The 17234-nt window shown below is 39.9% G+C and overlaps 1 protein-coding gene across 1 annotated transcript in view; it reads right to left on the bottom strand.

The window, feature by feature from the left end:
- Window positions 1-5308, bottom strand: part of CATSPERB (catsper channel auxiliary subunit beta) — a 191888-nt gene extending 186580 nt beyond the window's left edge. The window contains exons 1-2 of the mRNA XM_006839633.1: window positions 5225-5308; window positions 3053-3193 (exon numbers count right to left, since the gene is read on the bottom strand). Coding sequence (XP_006839696.1) covers window positions 3053-3193; window positions 5225-5308 — 225 coding nt within the window. The remainder of the gene's footprint in view (window positions 1-3052; window positions 3194-5224) is intronic.
- Between the last annotated feature and the right edge of the window lie 11926 nt (window positions 5309-17234).

Here is a 17234-nt window from a genome sequence, read left to right as displayed (position 1 = left end):
TTTCTGTGAAATGTCTAAAATAAAGAATACTATGTTGTTGTTAAGTACTGTTGAGTGGGTTCCAACTCATAGCAACCTTTTATAAGGTTTATGAGGAGTGGCTGGTGAATTTGAACCACCAACCTTGCAGTTCAAACCCACCTTGTGGTGAAGTACATTCGCCTGCAGCGCCATAATAGGATTCCTATAGAGACAGAAAATAGATTAGTACTTCTCAAGGGCTGGTGGTAGAAGTCGAAGATTGGAGGCTGAGAGGTCTGGAGTTTCTTTTGGGGGTGATAAAATGTTGGCACTGTGGGTTAATGCACTGGACTGAAAGATGGTTTGAAACGCAAGGCTGGCAGTTCAAGCTCACCAGCCGCTCCTTGGAAACCCTATACAGAGTCACTATGAGTCAGAACTGACTGGACAGCACTTAACAACAACAAAATGCTTTCAATTAATTGTGCTGATAGTTGCACAACTCTGTGTATATGTTAAAAACACTGGAAGCATACTTTAAATGAGTGCGTTGTCTGATTTATAAATTATGTCTCAATAAAGATATCACCAAAAAACAGAAGTGGAAATAAAGACATTTTCAGAAGGGGGAAAAAACAGAATTAGTTATCAGTAGACTTGACCCATTAGACATACTTTAAAAAAAAAAAAAAGTTTCATGCTGAAGGGAAATCACAGCAGATGGCAACCTGTATCTATGAAAGGAATGGAGAGAAGCCGAAATGGAACATAGATAGGTAAATCAATGACCAAGAGGAAGGTTCCCAACAAGGTAGATTGGCAGCAACAATGGGCTCAAGTATGAGAGCAATAGTGAGGAAGGTGCAAACATAGTCACCATGAGTCAGAGCTCACTCAATGGCACCTAACAACAGTAAGAAACCATAAGTATTTGTTTTATTTTCTTAATTTCTCTAAGAGATACGTTGTTGATAGGTGCCATTGAGTCAGTACAGACTCATAGCAACTCTATGCACAACAGAAAGAAACACTGCCCGGTCCTGCGCCAACCTCACAATTGTCGCCACACTTAAGCCCACTGATGCTGCCACTTTGCCAATCAATCTTGCTGGGGGTTTTCCTCTTTTTTTCTGACCCTCCACTTTACCAAACATGATATCTTTATCCAGTGACCGGTCCCTCCTGACAATATGTCCGAAGAGAGATGAAGTCTGGCCATCCTGGCCTCCAAGGGCACTCTGGCTACACTTCTTCCGACACAGGTGTGTCTGTTCTTTTGGCAGCTCATGACACTTTCAATATTCTCCTCCAACCCATAACTTAAAATCATCATTTCTTCTATGGTCTTCCTTATTCTCTGTCCAGCTTTCACATGCATATGAGGTTATTGAAAATATCATGGCTTGGGTCAGGCGTACCTTAGTCCTCAAGCTGACATCTTTGCTCTTCAACACTTTAAAAAGGTCTTGTGCAGCAGATTTGCCTAATGCAATACATCCTTTGATTTCTTGGCTGCTGCTTCCATGAGTATTGATAGTTGATCCAAGAAGAATGAAGTCCTTGACAAATTCAATCTTTTCTCCATTGATAACAATGTTGTTTATTGGTCCAGTGGTGAGGATTTTTGTTTTCTTTACATTGAGATGCAATCCATACTGAAGGCTGTGTTCTTTGATCTTCATCAATAGGTATTTTAAGTTCTCTTCACTTTCACCAAGCAAGGTTGTATCATCTGCATATCACAGGTTGTTAATGAGTCTTCCTCCAATCCTGATGGCACGTTTTTCTTCATAGAACCCACCTTCTAGGATTATTTGCTCCGCATACAGGTTGAATAAGTATGGTGAAAGAATACAACCCAGTCACACACATTCCTCAATTTTAAACCATTCATTGTTCCCACGTTCTGTTCAAACAACTGCCTCTTGGTCCATGTACAGATTCCTCATGAGTACAATTAAGTGTTCAGGAATACTCATACTTCACAATGTTGTCCATAGCTTGTCATGATCCACACAATGGAAAGCCTTTGCATAGTCAATAAAGCACTGATATTCTCTGCTTTCAGCCAAGGTCCATCAAACATCAGCAATGATATCCCTCATTCCATGGCCTCTTCTGAATCTGGTTAGAACCTCTGGAGGTTCTCTGTCAATGTATGCTTGCAGCCATTTCTGTATTACCTTCAGTAAAACTTAACTCGCATGGGATATCAAAGAGATTGTCTGATGATTTCCACATTCCATTGGGTCACCTCTCTTTGGAATGGGCACAAATACAGATGTCTTCCAATCAGTCAGCCAGATAGTTGTCTCCCAAATTTCTTGGCAGAGATGAGTGAGTGCCTCCTGTGCCACCTCACTTTCTTGAAAAATTTCAGTTTATTCCATAAGAGATTTATGACTATTTAAATCAAAACACTGTTTAAGATATAAGTTGTTGACTTAAGACATAGTAGCCACAAGTCGATTCCTATTCATAGCAACTCCATGTACGACAGAATGAAACACGACATGGTCTTCCACCATCCTCACCATTGTGGTCACATTTAACCCTCCTACTGTTGCAGCTACTGTGTCAGTCCTTCTAGTTGAGGGTCTTTTCTTTTTTCTGGTATGATGTCCTTTTCCAGGGGCTGGTCCCTCCTGATAACATATCTAAAGTATATGAAATGAAGTCTCATCAGCCTTGCTTCTAAGGAGTATTCTAACAGATTTGTTTGTTTATCAGGTTCAGTATTCTTCACCAACACCATAATTCAAATACATCAATTCTTCTTTGGTCTTCCTTTTTCACTGTGCAACTTTCACATGTACATGAGGTGACTGAAAATACCACACATATATACAATGATTACTGAGCTAGCTATTTGTAAGAGTCCGGGTGTGGCACAGTAGAGTAAGCACAGGAATGTTAACCACAAAGAAGGTGGTTCAAACCCACCAACTGCTCCTTGAAAACTCTATACAGGGTTGCTATGAGTTGAAACTGACTTGGTGGCACTTAACAACAACAGTTATTATAAAAAACACACCCGACAGGCATTTATCTTATTAATAACATATCATAGAATAAAATAAAATGTAATTACCAAAGTTAAATTAAAGTGGAAGATGCCAGTATATGTACTATTTATGATTTCCAAACTGGGAGCAAGTCCTCCTGATGTAAACATGCTTAGGAGTCCCCTTGAAGTAGCCTCGTCTTCAGTGAGAAAGAAACACCGGACCTCCTTTAGGAAAGAGGGACCAACACAAGTAATAATAATTAATTTACAGGAGAGAAGAATGTGCTACTAATCTGAAACTGAAAAGCAGTCTGCAAAAAAGTAGATGCTGCTGAAGACTTATTTTTAATACTTCTAATCTCTAGTTGCTCTGGTAGTGTAGTGGTTACGAATCAGGCTGCAAACCTTAAGGCCAGCGGTTCGAAACTACCAGCTGCTCCGCGGGAGAAAGATGAGGCTTTCTACTCCCGTAAAGATTTACACCCTTGGAAACCCTGTACAGGGTTGCTATGGTCGGAACTGACTCGACGGCACTTAACAATAACAACAACAATCCCTAGTTGGGTACTGGGGTGGTGCTGTGGGCTAATGTGTCAGATTGCAAAATCATTTGAACTGCAAGGTCAGTAGTTCAAGCTCACCAGCTGCTCCTTGGAAATCCTATACAGGGTCACTGTGAGTTGGAACCAACTTGATGGCACTTAACAATTATTACTACTAGTACCACTGCTAGAACTAAAGCATCACAATTATCCCCAAAGAAGGCTATAATCCACCGTTTTCTTCTGAAAATTTTATTGTGAATTGAGTAGTGTTTACAGTGTAGATCATTAGTTTTACATTCAGTAAATTGTACACTTTGTTTCAGATCAGTGATTATAATCTCCTCCCTGTAACAAGTTTCCCTACTTCCTCCCTGTGGTTCCTCTTTGCATTCCATCTTACTTCCCAATCCTTCTGAACTTTGTCCTTAGGTAAATGTTGCCCTTTTGACCTTGAATGATTGTTCATTCCATGGTGAGCATATCTTACTAGTATAGCTGTCCCCTCATATATTTCTAACTACCACTTTGGTGAAAATTTGGCCACAAGGGTGAGTTCCGTTCCAGATTTGAAGGGTGGCCAAGCGTTGTAGTCTTGGGTTCCTCTAGTCTCCTTCTGACTAGTAAGCCTGATCTTTTTTATAATATTTAGTTTTGTTCCACATATAATACTCTTTAGAAGAAGACAAAACAAAGGGTCAAAGAGGCTAGGTAGCTTCTTCCTGGTCACAGAGCAAGACTGGATACCAGCTCTCTAGGTCTGTCTTCCCAAAGCCCATTCTTTTTTCAAAATATATCATTATAAATATGAAAAGACATTTTGACTTAATGGGCATGTATTTCACAATAATGTAAGTAAAAAAAAATACTTGTTTGTCATATTAAAGAAAAAAACAAACAAACTGGGGACTAACTGAAAGCAGATCTAGGGATAAATGCATTTTTCCTCATGGAGCGGTTTTCTTTGTTTTCATAGATTTTTGGGCAATCTGTACATTTTTATTTCCTATGTTTTTGTTGGCATTTGCTGCCTGTCTATCTTCAGAGCACTTTTTAATTATTTTATTGTTGTTGTTGTTTTTGTGTCTCCTATTATTTTAATCAAAGTAATCAAATCATTCCTTCCCTAGAGTGACAACAGCAATGTGGTACTGGTTAAAAAAGGAAGATTCTTTTTCAAGGTCATGTGAGGTAACTTTTTTTCTCTAACAGGGACATCTGTCAAACTTCAAAAGGACAAATCAGTCCCATAAAAAAATAATAAAAATCCTTACTGCCAATATGCATACTTTTAAAAAATGGGAAAGAGGCATTACTTTTATAAAACTGAGCAAAAGTATATAGGGTACGCAACGGCTAAATTAAGTATCTCATTTGACCTCTGGAATAAAAAGGACAGAAAAGATTACTGTCTATGGAGACATGTGTAAAAACTGAACTCGCCAAGACTATCCTGTCTTTCCAGGTCTCACAAGTTTTCCACCTTTGACAGAGTATGGTCTTACTACTTTTCTTCTATTTTCAGTGGGAAGTTTTGAGATTTACTTTTCTGACAGAATTCTCCTTTACACAAGTTTTGGCTTCAAGTTTTACTGTCTATGGAGCTCTCCCTCCCAGAGGCTGAAAAAAGGAGAATGTATTTGAAAATACAAAGCACAAGACTATTGTTTTCACACATGAACTGAAATTCATCCATACTATTATTGAAACTTACCAAGTAAGCTGAGGAAAGATACAACTTGAGCATTTCATCCTTTTTCGGGAACCCTTCTCCAGAACAAGCAAAGTGTCTTTGCATTCCATCTAAATAATACAGAAATATTTTTCTTTTAGGGTACCAATCAAGGAATTTCCACAAAAAGAACCATATTTTAAAAATACACTAAGTATTTTTTTTTCTTAAATGTTTTATTGTGAATTATGTGATAGTTTACATGGGAGAACATTAGTTTTACATTCATTCTATCGTATATCGTCTCATTGCCATGGTTACCATCCCCTCCATGCAATCCTTCTCCCGTACCCCCTAGGTCTTCAGCACACAGTCACTCTCCCTCTCTGGATCTAAAGTCTCCAGCTGCTCCATCGCTCCATGTCATCATCTCTGGCTCCATTTCAGGCATCATTGCTTCTCTGGGTAGGGTCCTGCTCTCTGCTCTTCTCCCTTGATGGTCCTAGGGACCTCCGCTCCTAGACTGAAAAGTTAATCACTCCCCTCCTTGCTATAAAACGTCTACCTTTACGTCTCCAACCCTCACAGTCCTGATAACAATTATTCACTATTGTATCACAAGAGACCCATCTGCATTTCATTGCATCAGCTCCACCTAGTCAGATTGAATACCACTCACTGGAGATTCTACCTTCCTCCAGGCCCTCTGGATCTAGGTCCCCACTTGAAAGCTTGTAAGCCAGTCACTTCTTGCCTTTGTAGCCCCCGCCCCCCATTTTGGGTAGCCAATGTCCAAGTTGCCCATCCCTGTCTACTCTGTATGTGGAGGGTGTGGGAATGATTCTTGCTATAAGGACTTGTTCCCTCTTTTGAGCTACTGCTTCCATAGGTGTAGGTCAAGTTCATCAAATTGTATGAGAATACTTTTTTTTTTTTTTTTCCTCTTCTTTTTACTTCTGGTTGAGCTCTGATCATCCAGTCATTGAAGCCAGGATAAGTGGGTATTATCTACAAGTGTGGGTGTTCTTATGTGTATGCCCTCTCTTCTTATCAGCTGGACGTTTCACTTTCCACTCGAGTCCTCTGTGGCTATGTCACTGAATCTGGGCCCAAGAGTCCCCATGGACCAAGTATTTTTAAAGACATAAGAATAATAATTGTATATTCTAAATTCTAAAAAAAGAAAACAAAAATCCTCACCACTGAACCAATAAATAACATTCATATAAATGGAGAAAAGATCAAGTTGTCAAAGACTTCATTTTGCTCAGATCCACTATCAACATTCATGGAAGCAGCAGTCAAGAAATCCAATGATGTATTGCATTGGGCAAATCTGGTGCACATGACCTCTTTAAAACATTGAAAAGCAAAGATGTAAGTTTGAGGACTAAGGTGTGCCTGACCCAAGCCATGGTATGTTCAATAACCTCATATGCATGTAAAAGTTGGGCAGTGAATAAGGAAGACTATAGAAGAACTGATGCATTTGAGTTATGGTATTGGTAGAGAATATTGAAAGTACCATGGGCTGCCAGAAGAATAGATCTGTGTTAGAAGAATATGTATAGCCAGAGTGCTCCTTAGAAGCCAGGATGGCCAGACTTCATCTTTCATACTTCAGAAATATTGTCAGGAGGGACCAGTCATTGGAGAAGAATGTCATGTTTGGTAAAGTGGAGGGTTGGAGATAAAGAGGAGGATCCCCAATGAGATGGACTGACACAGTGGCAGCATCAACGGGCTCAAGTGTAGCAGCAATTGTGAGGTTGGCCCAAGATTGGGCAGTGTTTCATTCTGTTGTGCATGGGGTCTCTCTGAGTTGGTACCAACTTGATGGCACCTAACAACAACAACAACAACATTCTAAATTCACTTTATTCCAGGTAAAGTTAAAGTCTTCCACTTCCCCCCTCTTCTTTTTTAAGATACGCTATCAGAATACAAACAGAAGATTTGACTGAAGTACTAATAAGAGACAATATACCACATGCTAGGTCATGACACCATCTTGCTTGCTGGAAATGAAGAATGTTCCTTAGAAGTGACGATGGTGAAACTTCATCTCTCATACCTTGGACGTGTTGTCAGGAGGGACCAGTCCCTGGACAAGATGGATTGGTACAGTGACAGCAACAATGGGCTCAAGAGTAACAACAGTGAGGATGGCACAGGACCAGACAGTGTTTCATTCTGTTGTGCATACGGTCGCTATTGAGTTGAAACCAACTTGATAGCACTTAATAACAACAAGCCATGACACAACATTTTCAAAGGTGGCTAAACACCAGCTTTTGACTCTTAAACTCCTCTCCATCAGCGATGGCATAAAAGGGTCAGGAGGTGAAGACTGGAGAAGGAATGAAAGTTTTGATAGAGAGCTCTTGTACTAGGAAGGTGACTCCTCTTCCCAAAGAGCCCTCTCGGGAAGGGTCTCTTCTTTTTTCTTAAGTATGAGGGGAGAGATTTTGATGGGATCACTCAGAAATGTAATGTGGATCTCCTGCAGCTAGAGGCACAGAGGCAGACTAAAAGTCTATGTGATGAGAGAGGATTTGGTGGAGAGAACAGGAGATGTGTTGATAGGAAAGGAAACCATTATTAGACGTTCTACACAACCAAATGGTGGTGTGACAAAGATGCATGAATACTTCCTGTGGTCCAGATGGGAGCTGTTTGTGAGATAGAAATAGCATAGGGTCATCTAAGGTTTTGTCCTCAAAGGACTCTTCAAGTGGCAACTAGCTCTCAGCAGAAGGACTAAGAAGGCATAGCTGGAGTTGTAGGACCAGAGAGAGGAATAAATGACCAGTGGAAATGGAGATGCTTTTGCCCTTGTTAGAATTACAGATGACAGATCCCCAGTAATGTAATGTAGAGGAAGAGTTCTGGCAAGCGTTTAGGACACTGATTAGCATTAGATACCTGCTGATAGCAAAAGTGCTACTGTCAGATGCTTGCCCCAGAATCAGTTAGGTAAGAACTATGTCAGTCCCCTGACTTCTCCCTTCCTGCCCTGAACCCTGAAGTAGAAGAGTCAACCCCTAAAGTGAGCAAGATAGGGGAAGGGCAAGATGGCAGAATAGGCAGAAAGTTGTGCAGACCCTCTGCAGCAAGAATCCAAAAGAACTGGACAAGACAGATTCAGAGGGTCCTGGGACTCTGACCTTCAGGTAGAGGATACAAGAGTGGATCCAGTGCTTACTGGGAGGGAGAGTTGAACAGATGGGACAGGAAAGGAGGTGACTTCTGATTTGGAGTGGCCAGTGGGACCTGCCACAGCCATTTTGAGCTTGTGAGCAGATTAAGAGACAAGAAAACATTTGTGTTGCAGGAGGCTGCCTGTGACTTACAGAGACAAAGGTGCAATTATTTTTTTTCTCTTTTCCTCTCAGGTGTAAAACCTGATGACCAGAGACAAGATCTCTGCAAGTGTGCACCCCAGGGAAGATCCCACTTTCTGGGGATGGGGGGTGGGGGAGGGAGGGAGGGGCACAGAATCATGTGGATGTGGTATTGTGTGCACAACCAAGACCAGCGGGTGAAGACAGAAGCAATAGCTCCACTCAGGCAGACCCTGCTCCAAATCTGCAAAGTTGACCCCAGCCAGCCCTGGACTAGCTCTCAGTAGGAGAAGCAGCTGAATGGTCGTGTTGGGTAGATAAAAGGGGAAAGAAAAAGAATAAAGGCACAGTGGGACCATCTTGAAATTTCTCAGGTGTACCAAAGGCAAGTGGCCATCAGGTGGCAGAGAAGCATTCTGCCTATTTTTCTGCTGTTGTTTGTTGATTTTTTCTTTTCTTTTGTTTTTATTTGTTTGTCTCCATTCTCTCCTGCGAGAGTGTTTTCTCTTTTTGCCTCACTCAACAGGAGACAGCATCTGAAGCAATACAACCCAACCACAGACTCTTTAGTCCCACCAATTGGGCTAGAGTCAATACCAGCTGCTATGTAACAGATCAACCAATGTCAGCTAAATTCACCCTGAACTTACACAAACAGCAAACAGAATGGTACACAAATTCATCACACACATCAGACCAAAGTTGGTGAGTCCCTAAGAATATACCAACATACATTCATCAACTTAATACAACACCACAATACCTCAAAAGCAACAGAAAATCTCTGTTGCATGAAGAAACAAGAGAGAATATCACAAACAACCAATAAAGCTAGAAAATGTTTTTGAGGAAAAAGAGGTACTGGAACTGCCTGAAAAAGAGTTCAGGAGAATGATTTTTAGGTACCTCCAAAGTATTGACAGAAAAGCCAAGGAAAACCAGAAAGATTTCAGAAAAGCACTATGGAACAATCAAATAAAACAGTTAAAGGATTGGAGACAATACAAAATCTGCAAATAAAAATCCAGTAGATTGTTACTAAGATATCAGAAATTTGGACAATACACTGAAAGGGCAAAGGAGTAGATTTGAATCAATGGAAGCCTGAATTAGTGAGCTTGAAGATAAATCTCTCAACACTTGTAAGCTAGAAGAACAATCAGAAAAAAAGAATGAAAAGATTCATGTGGGATAACATGAAGAATAACCTATAGGTGTGACTGGAATTCCAGAAGAGGAAAAGACAAAGAAAATCACAGAAAAGATAGTTGAAAAGTTGTTGTAAGCTAATTTCTCTAACATCGCAAAAGATGAAAAAATAAGCAGTCAAGAAGTGGAATGAACACCTGACAGGGTAAATCTTAAAGGAAATCACTTAGACATATCCTAATCAAAGTCCCTAATATCAAAGACAAGGAAAGCATCCTGATTTCAGCTTGGGTAAAAACAAAATGTTACCTACAAAGAGAAACCAACAGGATTAAGTTCTGATTTCTCAGCAGAAACTGCAGGCAAGAAAACCATAGGGAAACATATACAAAACTCTGGAAAACAATACAAAACAATAAAACCTTGCCAATCAACAATCATATACCTAGTGAAGTTATCCTTCATATATGATGGTAAAATTAGAACATTTCTGGATAAAAACAAATTAAAAGACTTTGCAAAAACCATGCAGACTTTACAAAACATACTAAAGGGAGTTCTTTGGACAGAGAACCAAGAACAGCAAACAACAGCCAGAAATTGACATACATGGCAACACCACCCAGAATTCAGTCCAGATATGGAAGTATCCATAGGAGAAAAAAAAATGCAGGACTGAAACAGAGAATCAGAGATGCCAGTCTATGTTCAGGACAACTATAAAGTGAAGGGAGGGAAAAGCACAGTTACAGAGTTCCAGGTGGTGAAAAGGTCAGGTAAATTTCAAGATAAAACAAATTATTATAAAATGGGGAAGAAATTAATAAAGCACAGGGTAACCGCAAAGAAACTTAATATACCTTCATATCAAATAACAAAAAAAAAAAAAAAAAAGGAAAATCCATACAGATTTGTAAACATTAAAACTAGGAAGAAATTGACAGGAAAAAGCACACACAAAAATGAACTCAGCACAGCAAAGCATGTGGAACAAAGAAACCAGAAGTACAGCAAAAAAAACAAAAACAAAAACAACAACCCTCAAAACTGCTCCCCCCCAGGGCATGGGGGAACGATTGCATGGATGGGATTGTAACCATGGCAATGAGAAGATACACAACAGAATGAACATAAAACTGATGTTCTCCCATATGAACTATCACATAATTTATAATGAAACATTTAAGAACCCCCCCCAAAAAAAACAAAGAACAGCAAATGACTTCAATCAATTGATACCTATTGATAATTACACTGAACATCAATGGATTAAATGCACCAACCAAGAGACAGAGAGTAGCAAATGGAGAAGAAAATAGGATCCTTCAATATGCTGTCTACAAGAGACACAATTTACATACAAAGATAGACAGATCAAAAATTAAAGTATGCAAAGGATATAATAAGCTAATGGCAATCAAAAACCAGCAGGAGTAGCAATATTAATCTCTGATAAAATAAACCTTAAGGCAAAAATCATCCATCATAAGAGACAAAGATATTCTCTCATGTCTTAAGGTCAATTGAACAGGAGAACATAACCATAAAAACATCTATGCCCAATGAAAGAGCCTCAAAACATGGAAGTCAAACTCTAATAGAATTGAAGACAGAAACAGACAACTCCACAATGATAGTTGTTGTTGTTGTTGTTGTTAAGTGCCTTCGAGTCGGTTCCGACCCATAGCGACCCTGTACAGGGTTTCCGAGGGTGTAAATCCTTACGGGAGTAGAAAGCCTCATCTTTCTCCCGCGGAGCGTCTGGTAGTTTCGAACCACTGACCTTAAGATTCGCAGCCCGATTCGTAACCACTACACTACCAGAGCTGTAGGGGATTTTAATACACCATTTTTGAAAAATGGCATAACAATCAGAAAGAAACTCAACAAAGACACAGTGAAACTAAACAACACAATCAATCAACTTGACCTTATAGACAACAGCACAATACACATTCTTTTCTAGTGTACGTGGAACATTCTCCAGAAGAGACCATGTGTTAGGCTGCAAAGCAAGTCTCAATAAATTGAAAAACATCAAAATACTATAAATCATCTTCTCAGATCACAATGTTGTAAAATTAGAAATCAACAATCAACTACAAGGCAACAAAATCAACTACATAGAAACGGAATAACACCCTGCTGAAAAGCTAGTGTGCCCAGAATCAGCGACATAGTCACAGAGGACTAGAGTAGAGAGTAAAGCGTTCAGCTGATAAGAAGAGAGGGCATATGCATAAGAATACCCACACTTGCAGATAATACCCACTTGACCTGGCTTCAATGACTGTATGATCAGAGCTCAACTAGAAGAAGAAAGAAGAGGAAAAAAAGAGTAATCTGATACAACTTGATGAACTTGACCTACACCTATGGATGCAGTAGCTCAAAAGAGGGAACAAATCTTTACAGTGAGGATCATACCCACCCCCTCCATACACAGAGTAGACAGAGATGGGTAACTTGGACACTGGCTACCCAAAATGAGGGGGCTACAAAGGCAAGAACTGACTAGCTTACAAGTTTTCAAGAGGGAGCCTAGATCCAGAGGGTGCGGACAAAGGTAGACTCTCCCCTGAGTAGTATCCAATCTTTCTGGGTGGGACTGATGAAAGGAGATGGGGATAGGTCTCCTGTGGTACACTAGTGAATAATTGTTATCAGGACTGACTGTGAGGGTTAGAAATGTAAAGGTAGACGTTTTGTAGCAAAAGGAGGGGAGTGATTGACTTTGCAGTCTATGAGTGGAGGTCCCTGGGACCATGAAGGGAGAAGAGCGGAGAGCAGGACCCTACCCAGAGAAACAGTGACACCAGAGATGGAGGCAGAGAGGATGATGTGGAGAGATGGAGCGGCTGGGGACTCTCAACCCAGAGAGGGAGAGGGGCTGTGTGCTGACGACCAGGGGGAAGGCTTGCAGGGTATACCCTTTGGTTGGTTGATGATGCATGGAGGTGATTATAACCATGGTAATGAAATGATATACGATGGGATGAATGTAAAACTAATGTTCTCCCATGTAAACGATCACATAATTCACAATAAAACATTAAAAAAAAAAAAAAAAGTGAACCATTAAAAAAAAAAGCCACCGGGTGATGCTGTTGTTGTTATTAAGTGCCATGAAGTCAGTTACAACTCTTAGCAACACAGTATAGGGTTTCCAAGGACTGGTGAGCTTGAACCGCCAACCTTGTGGTTCAACCCAATCTTTTGTTCCTGCGATTATCCCATAGTGCCACACCAACAAATAAAAAGTGAAATTAAAAAATTCCTAGGAACAAACGAGAACAAAAACACAATATACCAAAACCTTTGGGACATAGCAAAAGCAGTGCTGAGAGAGCAACTTACAGCAATTAACACACACATCCAAAAAGAAGAAACAAAATCACCACATAACAACTTTAACAATTAGAAAAAGACTAGCAAAATAAGCCTACAGTCACCAGAAGAAAAGAAATAATAAAGATTAGAGCAGAAATAAATGAGATAGAAAACAGAAAAACAATAAAAACAATCAAGAAGACAAGATGTTAGGTCTTTGAAAGGATTAATAAAATCGACAAACCATTGGTAAATTTAACAAAAAAGAGGGAGAGGATGCAAATAACACACATAAGATACCATATGGATGACATCACAATGGGAATAAAAAGGATAAAAACAGAACACTATGAAGAGTTGTGGAGTTCTGGTGTGGCGCTGTGGGTTAAAGCGCCAGACTGCAAAGCCTTTTGAACTGCAAGGGTGGTGGTTCAAGCTCACCAGCTGCTCCTTGGAAACCTTATACAGGGTTGCTATGGGTTGGAACTGACTCAATGGCACTTAACAGCAACAACATGAAGAGTTGTACTCTAACAAATTAAAAAACCTAAAAGAAATGGATTAATTTTTATAGAGAAGCATGACCTACTTAAACTAACATAGAGTGAAGTAGAAAACTTGAACAGACCTATAACAAAAGAAGAAATTGACCACCCTTCAGGCCTGTAAAGGAACTCATCCTTGTGACCCAACTTTCAGCCACACAGTAGATAGATATATAGGAAGGTATGCTCACTATGATAGAATGGTCAATCATTCCAAATCAAAGGGGTAACAGGTACCTAAGGACAAAGGTGAGCAGGGATTGGAAGGTGGGTGGAATGGAAATCGGAACCCACAGGGAAGAAGTAGATTAACTGTTGTTACAAGAAGGGAACTGTATTCATTGAGATGAAACCAAGTGTGTGATTTGTTGACTGTCAAACTGATGATCTTGTCTGTAAACCTTCACTCAATTTACAATAAAAGGGTAATTCCTAAGACCTTGAACTAACCCCGCTAAAGTTACCATTTAACAAAATAGCAGGTTAGCTCAAAACATAAAGAACATCATCCTTGAGTACTGCACTCTTTTTAAAAACATTCTATAGGAAACCAGATGGACAATTGTTACTGGAAAAGCATGGATGAGAAGATTGAGGTTCAGTGATGAGAACGGACTAGAAAAGAAATACTGCAAATGCTGACACAACGTGAAGAACTTATCTAACATCACGGAATATTGTGTGTAGAAAAGGCTGAATGGAAACCTATTATGTTGTGTATCATTGTTGTTGTTGTTAAGTGCAGTCGAGTTGGTTCCAACTCAGAGCACCCCTGTATAGCAGCTGGTGAGTTTGAACCACCAGCTCAGGCTGACCTTGAGATCAAGTGCTTATTTGATAGTGCCACACAAGAAAACATTTTTAAAAGAAAACATTTTTTAAAAAACACCTTAAAAAGGTACCAAGATGGTGAGAAGGAACCCCTAAAACACTTGGTTGCTGTTAAGTGCTGTTGAGTCACTTTTGACTCATAACAACCCCTCTACAGCTTGGTAGGGGAAAGGTAAAGCAATTCTTCACCCATCTTCCCTAGCTTCCCACCTGGTCAGACCAAGAAGGGAGAAGCTTCCATTATAAAACAAACTGTTACATGGGCTTGGATGTTTTAATGACAACAATTACAATGTAAGGCTTTTGTACTGTGAAACTACTGGAGAATTGTTTGAATCAATTCATTATAACCCAAAAGTCATGGGGCCAGCCAAACTATTCATTCACCACTCATTGTTCAGGGAAACATGAAGACTCAGCCCCACGGAATGGATTTTAAAAGGAGGTAAACATAAATGTGCTTTTGTAATTCTTTATTATGCCTTCTGTAGGATAAACACTGGACAGCTAACCACAAAGTCAGCAGTTCAAACCTACCAGCCACTCCTGGCAGACTGGATGCAGGGCCACTGAGTCAGAACCGACTTGATGGCACTTAACAACAACATATACAACATAACTGTCAGTGCTATTTCTAAAAATCCTGTCTACACATATATCACAAATATGGTTTAGATTCTCTATCAAGAGGTTATAATGTTAAATAGTTTTCAAACTACTTTCAACCCACACGTTTCCTTTGTACGTACCTGCCAATGCCAGCACATCAACTCTTTAAAGGTCAGATTTGATTCTAAAGTCCAAACTATTCCTCTGCTTAAAAATCGTCACTGATATTCCATTGCCTAATGAATAAAGCCCTTAAATGTGGGAGATGCTAAGAGGAAGGAAAAACTTTGGAATGATATCCTTCGGACTAGACCCTGGATTTACATTTCATCTTACTAAATCCCTACAGTGTTGTTGTTAAGTGCTGTCCAGTCAGTTCCGACTCATAGTGACCCTGTATAGGGTTTCCAAGGAACAGCTGGTATGTTTGAACCACAGAACTTGAAAGCAGCAGTCCAGTGTTGATCCTACAGCACCACACCAAGAGTCCAAATTCCCACAATGCCTTGTGCCGTATGTATTATTGCCCTCTCTTTTTAGAAGGGGAACTCAAACTCGGGAAGGTGAAGTTATTGTTTTAAGGCCATACAACTAACACCTGGTAATGTCAGATGGAATCAAGGTGCTACTTTTTCCAGGGCCAGAAAAATTCTGAATGACCTCTTCCAGACTCCCCTGTGCCCCACCAACATTCCAGCATCTCTCTACTTCCATCCTTGTTTTAACCTTTTAAATCTTGCTTTCTCTGTGAAGCTTTTTCTAATTCTTGCCTCAGAGTGAAACCAGCCAATTTGTTCTCTGCACGTTGATAACATTTTGTGAATTATGTATTTCATCCACAGGCCCCTTTGAGCTTGGGCTGTGAAAGAAGAGGCCAGAGAAACCACAGGAGGTATTGTAGAGGGAAATGGAGAAGCACTCCCCATCCAACCTCTGGCCTTCTGCCCACATAGGATCACTGTTCTCAAATTTTCTCAGATTGCCATTTGCTAGATTATCTTGTAATAGCAAAATACAAAAAGGACAATTTCTTTGTGAATCCATGGAAGAATGTACCAGAGAAGTTATCTTTTCAATAATACAGGCACTTCTAAAAAATAAAAATCATGATGTTGTTGTTGTTATGTGCCGTGGAGTTGGTTCTGACTCATAGCAACCCCGTAAAGGATTTCTGAGGCTGTAAATCTTTATGGGAGCAGAAAGCCTCATTTTCTCCCATGGAATAGCTGGTAGTTTCGAACTGCTGACCATGAGATTAACAGCCCAATTCATAACCACTACGCTACCAGAGCTCCAAAAATCATGATATGTAGGGAAATGGTACAAGGATAATCAATGAAGGAATGTCTCCTCCAACTAGAATAAGAAAACCACTCTGGGAGGAATTTATAGGAAAAGTAATAGTTATAAAAACCGCCACTCGTCTGTCAGTTTGTTGTACTGCAGTGGCTTCTGAGTTGCTGTGATTCTAAAAGCTATGCCACCAGTATTTTAAATAAGCAGCAGGGTCACCCAGGGTGGACAGGTTTCAGATGAGCTTCCAGACTAAGACAGACTAGGAAGAAAGAGTGATGAACTACTTCTGAATATTTAGTTACTGAAAACCTTATGAATAGCAGAGAAACACTGTCAGGTATAGTGCAGGAAAATGAGCCCCTCAGATTGGAAGTCACTCAAAATGCGACAGAGGAAGAGCTGCCTCCTCAAAGTAGAGTTGACTGTGATGATACAAATGGAGTAAAGCCCGTGGGAGAAAAGCCCGTGGGACCTTCGTTTGCTGATGGGGCACAACTCAAAATGAAGAGAAACAGCTGTAAACACCCATTGAAAATCATGCAAAGTATGAATCTGGGAAAATTGGAAGTTGTCAAAAATGAAATGGAATGTATATCTTAGGCATCAATATCTTAGGCATTAGTGAGATGAAATGGAATGATATTGGACATTTTGAATCTGACAACTACATGGTTTATTATGCCGGGTATGACAAATTGAAGAGGAATGGTGCTGCATTCGTTATCTAAAAGAACATTTCCAGATCAGTCATGAGGTACAATGCTGTATGTGATATGATACTATCCATGCATCTTCAGGGAAGCCCAGTTAATGCCACTATTATTCAAATTTACGCACCAACCACTAAGGCCAGTGAGGATGAAATAGAAGAATTCTACCAACTTCTTCAATCTGAAATTGATCAAACATGCAATCAAGATGTATTGATCATTACTGGTGATTGGAATG

The sequence above is a fragment of the Chrysochloris asiatica genome, unplaced genomic scaffold (genome assembly GCF_000296735.1).
Source record: "Chrysochloris asiatica unplaced genomic scaffold, ChrAsi1.0 scaffold00025, whole genome shotgun sequence".
NCBI classification, from domain to species: Eukaryota; Metazoa; Chordata; class Mammalia; order Afrosoricida; family Chrysochloridae; genus Chrysochloris; species Chrysochloris asiatica.
Note: the sequence above shows the minus strand (reverse complement) of the source record. Positions and strands in the feature narration are given on the sequence as shown.